This window comes from Etheostoma spectabile, chromosome 18 (assembly GCF_008692095.1).
Source record: "Etheostoma spectabile isolate EspeVRDwgs_2016 chromosome 18, UIUC_Espe_1.0, whole genome shotgun sequence".
NCBI classification, from domain to species: Eukaryota; Metazoa; Chordata; class Actinopteri; order Perciformes; family Percidae; genus Etheostoma; species Etheostoma spectabile.
This window is the reverse complement of record NC_045750.1, coordinates 23,761,578-23,771,922: the sequence shown is the minus strand read 5'-3', so window position 1 is coordinate 23,771,922 and position 10,345 is coordinate 23,761,578. Positions and strand designations below refer to the sequence as shown.

The window sequence follows — 10,345 nt, the reverse complement described above, 5'->3', positions numbered from 1 at the left end:
AAAACCTGTTATTAAACCAGCTCAGGTTTGAAAAAAAAAGCGCCAAAAGCATGGAAAAAGTGACAAATAAATCAGAAAAAGGCGGCAAGAACATCGGAAAAGCACAATTTTGATCTGGAAGGTCAAGTTCATGGTCAACGGGGGTACCACACAAGGGTTAAAAAGATGTCTGAGGTCTCAGAAAATGTTAAAATTGTCAATGAACTGCAGAGAATGGACGGTATATTCAGTTGAAAGCCATTTGTTTGTTTAAAGTCGGCTGAATCTCTCAGCTCCTCTTCTCACACGCGGTATAGGACCACTGATAAGCCCGAGTTTAGGGAGCTGACGGTGTTCAGCAGTTCCATAAATTCCAGTTTCTGCAATTCAGACTGTTGCTTTACAACATCATGTGACCCTATATGCAGTATAATGTTCTTCACAGTTGGGTGTTCTGCCACGATATCTGGGACTCTTTTGGTCAAGTCAGACACCATGTCTTTGGGAAAATAGAGTATTTTTTACTGCTTTTTAAATCTTTTACAGCAGAGTCACCCACAACCAGGGTTTGAGGCCCAGTTGTAAGCTTTTTACTTTTTGAATTGCTCTAAGTCCTTACCCTGCTGTGTGGTGATGAGACGCAGTCCCGGTCATCAGATGGCTGTCCAGCGTCCTGCAGCAGAGGAGCAAATCTGTTATCCAGTTGCACACCAAGTTTTCGGGGAGGCATTTTGTTGCTAATTTTTCCCTTCTGCAGCTGTCCACGGCTGTGTCCTACCAAGTACAGGGGTTGGAAAGGCGCTCTGTCTGGATGATGATGCAGGCCAGCCGGTTGTAGCACAAATCTCAGGGCGCTGTGCCCTGCCCGTTAGTCGTCCTCCCATTTCCCAGGAAAAGGATTTACTCTAAGGCTTGGCACCAGAAGAGTTCCAGGGAGGACTACCACTTCTTGATATATTACCCGTTCCACAGCCCTCCTGTTTCTTTGTAGTCTTGCTGGTGCTAATTAGCCATGTGTTAGCATGCTTTTGTCCATTGTTTTGGGTCCATGGTAAAGAGGTGTCATTTCCACACGATCCGTTCACTTCCACGTTCACTTCTAATGGGTGAACCTTGGTTTCCGGAAGTCCAATCTTCTGAAGGAGTTTGTAGTAGTCATCCACGAACAAAGGAGGCATCTTGCTGCTAATTAGCTTTAGCTACAGTCACTGTAGGGCAGGCTTGAGCTATTGGTAGGCCACGCTCACGCAGAAAAACGTTACAATATGGCAATAGCCTACTATGTCTACAAAAAAGGTATAGTCCAGCGATTTGTAAGTATCCAAGAGCCACTGGTCATGGTTTCTCTCAGAGGAAAAGCAAAATTATCAACATCTGCACTGTAAGAAGCAGGAAGCGAGAGTGCAAAGGGGGCATGGAAATAACTTTTGTCCAGTTTATCATCCAGACAGTGGAGCAGTTGTGCTGTAATTATTAATCAGTTAATCAACAAGTAATGGATTAATTCGGAGTGCTAAGTCATGCTTTTTTTACTCTATAGCATACATTTCCAAGTCATTTCCAAAGTGGACATGTTATGCTTTTTCATATTTTCTTCCACATCTACAATGTCAGATTTTCATATTAAACATGACCACAACCTCAAATAAGGTATTTCAGAGAAATCCCTGTGAGCTAAAACGTTCAGATTTCCAATATTTTTTTCCACTCTCTGCTAAGTGTTACTCAACTCTAAGCCGGCCTGCTGTGATTGGTCGTCTGCTCCAGGTAGGCAGGAGTGAAGTTTTTTTTTTTTACTACAGTAGTGTAGCAGTAGTGTTAACATTGTCGCATGTAGCTACATTCTAACGCCAGTAAAAGTGGTCATCTTTGCTGCCAAGGTTAAATTCTCCCCAATTTTAGGTTGCATTCCTGCTGAAACATGTCAGATTGGGTAGTGTTTGGTTCAGAAGCCTTTATATGAGATTGACTTTAGCAAATGCTGCCTTGTTCCAATGCAATCTAATGTTAGCCTAGTGTTAAACATTAACCCTTGTGTAGTCTTCCCACTGACCTGGAAATTTGAGTTAAAATGAAAAACTTTTAGCCAAGGTCATGGTGATCTTGACCCCTGTGTGTCCTTGATTTAATCACTTATGAAATGGCCATGGGGTTTTCCCCATAGTTGACCTTCTTGACATGTTTTTTAAAGTTCTACCAATTCTTTTTCCTCCAAATGCTATAAAATTGACAAATTCAAAGTAATGAACTGATTTAACTTGTGAGAATCATCTGGAACCATCCATTTTTGTGAAAGTTTAAAATAAACCCCAATTTCTGATGAATTTTACAAAGGGGTCAAACTAAACTTAAAGACAAGAGGAGGCGTAACTGCATGCTAACATGAGAGCTGTAATCTTGGCAGCAAATGCTAGTCATTACTCCCAATTTCGGAGAGAAATTACTTCTGGGACATCCAGTTGCGTAGTGTATTTTTTGTATTTCTAAACGGTTAGAAATAGGTTAGTTTCTGTAAAATGTAAACGTTGTCATACTTTGAGTTATTTGGCCCAATTAGAGGCAAGGCAAGGCAAGGCAGTTTTATTTGTATAAAATCAGTTAAACAGATAAAACACAAGTACAAACAGTTAAAAATCATAAGCATTAAAAACCGATAAAACACATGAATAGACAGTTAAAAACAAAATAGAAACATTAGGACACATAAAACACAAGAATAAAAGTTACAGTGCAGCATAAGAAATTTAAAGAAATGAGCATTCATTTAAAGAAAGGCAGCATCAAAAAGAAAGGTCTTCAGCTGATTTAAAATCAATTCAATTCAATTTTATTTTAGTTCAATTCATAACAAGAGTTATCTCAAGACACTTACAGATAGACCACACTCCAGAATTTACAAGGACCCAACAGTTCTAATAGTTTCCTAGAGCAAGCAACAGTGCGACAGTGGCGAGGAAAAACTTCCTTTTAGGCAGAAACCTCGGTCAGACCCAGGCTCTTGGTAGGCGGTGTCTGACGGGCCGGTTGGGGTTAGAATGAAGAGTGGCAATAAAAATAGAAAAAATTAGTGTTTGTAGAAGTTCTTTGTAGTAGTTCATGGATAGCAGGACGCTGTGCGGCATTACAAGGCACAGAGGACGTAGCAGGACGTAGCAGGACGTAGCAGGACGTAGCAGGACGTAGCAGGGCACCGCAGTGTAGCAGTTGAAAGTGGCATCACAGAACGTATAGCGGGACCATGGCGATTGCTGCTACCCTGATTTCGGAGCCTCTCTGATCCAAGGGAACATGCTGGTGAAAAAAAAGAAAAGTAAGAGAACTGAGAGTAGCAGCGGACCTGCCGGTTTCTGGGAGTTTATTCCAGATATGAGGAGCATAGAAACTGAAAGCTGCTTCACCCTGTTTAGTTCTGACTCTGGGGACAGAAAGTAGACCTGTCCCAGATGACCTGAGAGGTCGGGGGGGTCATAGTGTAGTAGCAGATCAGAAATGTATTTGGACCTAAACCGTTAAGGGATTTATAAACTAGCAAGAGGCTTTGAATCAATTCTTTGAGACACAGGAAGCCAGTGTAAAGACTTCAGAACTGGAGTGATGTGATCCAGTCTCTTGGTCTTAGTGAGGACTGGAGTGATGTGATCCAGTCTCTTGGTCTTAGTGAGGACTGGAGTGATGTGATCCAGTCTCTTGGTCTTAGTGAGGACTGGAGTGATGTGATCCAGTCTCTTGGTCTTAGTGAGGACTGGAGTGATGTGATCCAGTCTCTTGGTCTTAGTGAGGACTGGAGTGATGTGATCCAGTCTCTTGGTCTTAGTGAGAACTGGAGTGATGTGATCCAGTCTCTTGGTCTTAGTGAGGACTGGAGTGATGTGATCCAGTCTCTTGGTCTTAGTGAGGACTGGAGTGATGTGATCCAGTCTCTTGGTCTTAGTGAGAACTGGAGTGATGTGATCCAGTCTCTTGGTCTTAGTGAGGACTGGAGCAGCAGCGTTCTGAATCAGCTGCAGCTGTCTGATTGATTTTTTAGGGAGACGTGTAAAGACCCCGTTACAGTAGTCAAGTCTACTGAAGAGATAGGAAGTAAGGAAAAATTAGAGAGACACTCGTGTCATTTTCTTAAAATATCACTGTCCAGAGCCATATTTACTCAAACAGTAGCTCTTTGTTGTATGTAGATGTTAAGGTCGGCTTTGTAGATTCTCCTCTCTCTCTCACACACACACACACACACACACACACGCACACACGCAACACACAACACACACACACCACACACACACACACCACACACAAACACACACGACAGAGAGACACAGTAGTTGGCAGGACATTAACAGCTTACAGATGAGGACATGCTGCAAGAAAAGCAACATATGCACAGTGCAGTGTGGGAGCTGAAGGTTATTTCAGTGGCATTTTAGTATGTGTAGGTGTTAGACACCCAAAACCTGCTCACACACACATACACACACCCACATACACACACATACAGTTACTCTGCAATCACACACAAAATGCACAGCGCTGGGCTTTGGTTTAAGACCTTGGCTCCTCTGAAGGTGGGAATGGGATTACCAGGCAATGACCTCATCATCCTGCGCCGGTGCCATGATTCACACATCATCACACCATCACGGACTTCCTCTCTAATGAAGTCCCATAACGATGGCGCTCTCAACCCTTCAATAGCGCCTCTCAAAAACACACACACACACACGCGCGTCCTCGCACACACTCCCTAACGCTCTCCACCACAGTCCCACACAGAGACGATTAAACTGGAAATAAATGGAAAATTTGTACGTAAATGCAGCTCCTATACCACCCACATCTAGTAGGTTCACCGCATACATTTTCTCCTTTATGACAATGTCTGCTCTCGCACTTTGTTACCCTTTTTTCCTCTTACTTCCTCCGTCTTTCTTTGAACTTTACTGTATTGGGGTTGTGTTTTCATTTTTGGGACCTAGAGTGTCTGCTAGTTAGATGAATGCAGATGAAAGGAAAATGGCTGATTCCCAGGCTATAGTTTATAGGGGAGTTCTCTCTCTCTCTCTCTCTCTCTCTCTCTCTCTCTACCAACCACAGATTTTCATTTAGCTGGCGGTGTGGCTGGTGGTGGGGCTGGGGTACTTTTAGGGCAGTGAAGCAACTTTCCCAGGTGAACACACACATACTACTGTGACAGAAAAGAACGAGTCAAGTAGAGCTTCACTTCATCCGGAAATGTTCAGTTGGACTTGAGTTGTCCAAAACAAACTAATATCCCAAATTACCACTAACTGTTCATCCTGAGCTCTATCCAAACCCAAATTTATTTGGAGTTTTTCTTAGCTTCTGTGGGTCCAGTCAGGTCCCATTTCATCTGGTTGTCCATAAATACACACAAAAAAAGCTTAGTAAGGCCAAACACACTGCAAGAGTTCTTACATTGAACAACCACTACAGTGTCAGTCAATTTGAAGTGCTCCAAAATAGTAATCTGCAAGGGAAAAATCCCTTTAGAAACTCCTGTAGGATTAAGGACAGAGCTCATGAAAATTCCAAATTTGAACCACAGTCTTTCTTTGTGACTAAACTGCTCTCTCTTTTCTTTTCTTCTCCAGAGATCTTAAGATTGAAAACTTCCTGCTGGATGAACACAACAACATAAAGATTGTGGGTATGTTGCTATTCCTGCTTTCCCCAATGACTGACATTGTTGTGACGGATCAGCATGATCAGCAGAACCTTTCTTAGCTGTCTAATGCATCTGTGCGTGTAATCCACTGTTAAAATGATGATTTTTCACACAGACTTTGGCCTGAGTAACACTCTGAAGGCTGAATCCTTGTCTCTGGAGCTCCTCAACACACAGTGTGGAAGTCCTGCCTATGCGGCCCCGGAGCTGCTGGCTCACAGGAAGTACGGACCCAAAGTGGATGTCTGGTCTGTGTAAGTGATAATGTCTCAGTGTGTGAGGAGGCCGTCATAGTGGAATTTTTCTGTGGTGTCATTTACTGTCTGAAACAAATGACTGAATGCATTACTGTGGATGCATCTTGTGTTTATGTTTTATTCACATTATGCTTGTTGTGTGTGTGCGTGCATGCGTGTGTGTAGAGGTGTGAGTATGTTTGCCATGCTGACAGGGACTCTGCCCTTCACTGTTGAGCCTTTCAACATCAAACACCTGCACCAGAAGATGGTCAACGGAGAGATCAGCAGCATCCCCGGTGACGTCAGCAAAGGTGACTCCACATTTCACCTCAGGGATGAAAATAAATTCCTGTAGACCATCAAGCAATGCTTTATTGAACTGCCAGATTTTTTTTGAACGGGTTTTGAGTTGATGTTCAGTGTGAAAACAACGTTCAAAGTAATGCAGTAAACCAAGTTAGCCTTTTCAAGCTAAAGTGTGCTAACTGCGCTAACCACGGATCGGAAATGTGCAACATTTTCTGCAGATTCTAGCTTTATATGAAACAAAAGCCAGAGACTGTATTGCGTTAAGTTGCTGTGACCTGTGCGTTCACCACTTCATCCCGGAGCTGGCCGGGCAAAGTCTTTCTTCCTCCGGCTCAGTCAGACTCACCCTGGGTCTGGGTCTGGGTCTGGGTCTGGGTCTGGGTCGGGTGCCATGTTATTTCTCAGACGCTCCATTGTTCCAACCTCTCAATAACCCAAAAAAATCCCTATGGTACTATGGCCCACTAGCCGATATCCCTTTGTTTAAAAAAATAAACCCTCTGAAGAGGCAGTGGTAAAACGATCACTTTCCAATCAGAAGGTTGTGGGTTCGATCCCTGGCCCTGCAGTCCCATGTTGAAGTGTCCTTGGGCAAGAACCCAGGGTGGCCCCCGATGCTGCGCCATCGGAGTGTATATGTGCGTGGGTGTGTATCTGATGAGCAGGTGGCACGTTGTACGGCATCCTCGGCCACAGCGTGTGAATGTGTGTGAATGGTTCCTGTACTTTACTGTGTAAAAGAGCTTTGAATAGTCATTAAGACTAGAACAATAATGTATATAAAAACAGGCCATTTACATTGTTCCGACCATATGGCTAGGCTTTTGTGGATCCCCTCCCACAATCTAAAAGCTGAATCAACTTTTCTGTAGCTTATTAACACAATGGTGAACAGTAATAATAAATAAATATTAGCAGAGGAGTATTGCACAAATTTGATGCCAGTTTTATTGCACACAACAGATGATATTGTCCAGTATCAAACAATATTATCTGTTTTGTGCAGTTGCACTGGCTTAAAATTTGTGCAATACTCTGCTACTACTATTTATTCATTATTACTGTTCACCATTACACTCCTTAATTGTGTAAATACTGTATCATAAAAATTCCTATTTTAAATACCACGCATATCCACGCTCCTTATATTTCTGTATTTATATCTCCACTCTGATATTTGTATACTTTGTGCAACTGTAACACAGTATTTTCCTTCGGGGATCATAAAGTATTTCTGATTCTGATTCTGAACACATTTAGATGTTTGTCTAGCCTAATCTATGCAACCTCTGCACCGGTTTGAGTGCAGTTTTAGTGTCCCAAGTTTCCCATAACATGACATCTTTTCTTATTAGAAATAAGAAAAAAAAAACGTGTTCCGCTTGCTGCAACAAGTTCAGTGGCCTTAAAGTCTGTGTTTCTCTCGCCTACCCACTGCCACCCCATTACACTCTGTCATGGCGCCATGTCACCACAAACAAACATAGCTCCTGTTACTGTGGGGAAAACCGGCCCGGCTCTAAAGCTCTGAAACGCTGCATCGCTGCCACGGGCGGGCATCTTAGACATCGATAACAACTCGTGGACTTTATCCTGCCAAATGGGCTTGTTTTCCTCCTCTTTAACCCTTGTGTTGTCTTCCCGTCCACCATGAAAAAAAGTGATCGCTTTTTCTGACATTTTTGTCACTTTTTCAATGTCGCGGATGCTTTTTTTGACGTTTTTTCCAAAGTTATTTGACATTTCTAATGTTTTACATTTCAAAGAGCCATTTTTTGTGATGAAAAAACTGAACATGGGTCGAATTTGACCCGAGGACAACACGAGGATTAATGCTCTGTTTCGCTTTCTTCCATCTTTTTTTTTCTTCTGCCATAGTAACTTTTGCATGCATGGTTGGTTGTCTGATCTCAAACTCCACCAGAAATGCCAGAGTGCCCTTTAGAGCCTTGCATGGCCGCCAGTGTGTGGTGGAATATGAGGCATGGTGAAGCACTTTATAATTCAGGTAAATTGATCATAATCTCTTCCATGCAGTTGTATAGAATACCAACTGTTACTGTGTGGTCTGGACTGATGTCCATGTAGGCAACTATGTTCAGATGTCAGCTAATTATGCTAGCTAGTGCTAACGGGATTATAGCATTTAAACCTGCAATAAAACCCTCATTTGAGCTCGGTTTTTGGGGCTGGGCAGGTCAGGATACAGGGGGGTTTAGTGGATAGAAATGGTAGTTATAGAGCAGTAAAAGTGGACCAAAACAGTAAAGTTGCGAGCTGGGTGGAGGCTAAAACTCTCTTAAAAATTCAGAAGATAAAGAAAAATGTTGGACTGCTTCATCTGTGCTCCTGCTTCAGGTGCGGTGGCGTTTGTGTTGTCTCTCCTGGAGCCGGACCCGGCTAAGAGACCGAGCGTCAACGCTGCGATGGAGGAGAGATGGATCAACGAGGGCTACGCCAAGAAACCCCTACACACACTCTCTCATAAAAACAGGTAGAGATCGGCTGTGTGACTACAATTTGACACATGGACTACAAACACGAACATATTTTCCTTGTAAGCAGATATAATAAACTCAGACTTCGACTTCTCTTTATTAATCCTTTTGGGATGACTCCCTCAAGGAAATTGAAATTCCAGCATCCGTTTTAGCAAGAAATACAGTAAAAGACAGTATAGAGTAAAATTAATAACAGTTGTAATAATAATAATAATAGTAATAACAATAATAAGGAACATTTGGCTGTTAAAGGACATTAACCATAAATATTAGTCAAAAGTGTCAGTGTGTATGTATGTATGTATGTATGTATGTGTTTGTGTACGTATGTATGAATGTGTGTATGTATGTGTGCATGTATGTATGTATGTATGTGTGTATGTATGTGTGTATGTATGTGTTTGTGTACGTATGTATGTATGTGTGTATGTATGTGTGTATGTATGTGTGCATGTATGTATGTGTGTATGTATGTGTGTATGTATGTGTGTATGTATGTGTGTATGTATGTGTGTATGTATGTGTGCATGTATGTATGTGTGTATGTATGTATGTATGTATGTATGTATGTATGTATTGTCCTCTATGCCCTATTTCCTCCTCCCCCTGAGAGAGGAGATATATAAATTGACATACTTTTAATAATTTAGCAGAAGTTAACACTTTTATATACTGTATTGGTAAAATGTTCTTGTTAAAAATTCCCATTTTTGTAAATACTGTACATCTAAACATCACAGGAAAAGCCATGTTTTAAATGTCTGTTGTACCATGAGAGCAGAGTTAGACAGGGGAAACATTACAAACATTACAATGTTGATAACCAAGAGGGAAATCACTGAAAGTGTTCTAATAAAATGATTTTTTTTTTTTGTGGTCTGTTGGGTAACAGCTTTGTGTATTATAGCATGACTAAAAGGCTTTTATCACTTCACGCAGTGTGGAAATGCAATCACGTATGGCTCCTCTGGGCAACATTACATTTTCTGAAGCCAGAACTCGGTTCCGCGCACAATTAAAAATCACCAAAACCAAAATCCTTACCAAATGATCCTCCTAACATTTTTTCTATCTACGTACCTGTTCCCATCCCGCTCTCTTGGTTCCTTCCAGGTTGTGCCCAGAGGATCTCAACTCGTCCGTGCTGGCCTACATGAAAGAGACGCTGGGCTACTCCCTCTCTGAAATCATCCACACACTCACCGTCAACCGACCCTCCGCCATCATGGCCTCCTATCACCTGCTGCTCAGCAAACTCAGCAGGAGCCAGAAGGGAGCCAAGGCCAGCAAGGTTAACACCTCATTTTAAGCATACACACACACACACACACATAATCCATAACAATCCTTCTCAAGTTCTTCTGTGAAGTTCTAACAACTAAAAATGATTGATTTGGCAGAAACTAGAGAGCAACGACTGGAGTCTTCCGAGCAAGAACACATGGAGAGAGAGGAATACCGCTGAATCAAAGACCCAGGTAATTTTGTCAATAACATCATAAGCACACATGCAGTAATCATTGAAATATGTAAGTAATAGTGTTATATTAAAGGATAAAGATTTTTATCGTCTACTAATCCCAAAGTACCAACAATGATGGAATCCATACTTTTTTGGCTTTCCATACTCCCCCCCC

General features: G+C 42.0%; 1 protein-coding gene across 1 annotated transcript in view; it reads left to right on the top strand.

The window, feature by feature from the left end:
• The window catches only part of LOC116706614 (hormonally up-regulated neu tumor-associated kinase homolog), a gene marked incomplete at its 5' end in the record, with an annotated part of 22,605 nt that overhangs the window by 8,923 nt on the left and 3,337 nt on the right, over positions 1-10,345 (top strand). Inside the window, 6 exon segments of the mRNA XM_032543548.1 lie at positions 5,586-5,641; positions 5,775-5,913; positions 6,082-6,209; positions 8,566-8,701; positions 9,822-9,999; positions 10,109-10,186. Of these exon segments, the coding sequence (XP_032399439.1) occupies positions 5,586-5,641; positions 5,775-5,913; positions 6,082-6,209; positions 8,566-8,701; positions 9,822-9,999; positions 10,109-10,186 (715 nt within the window).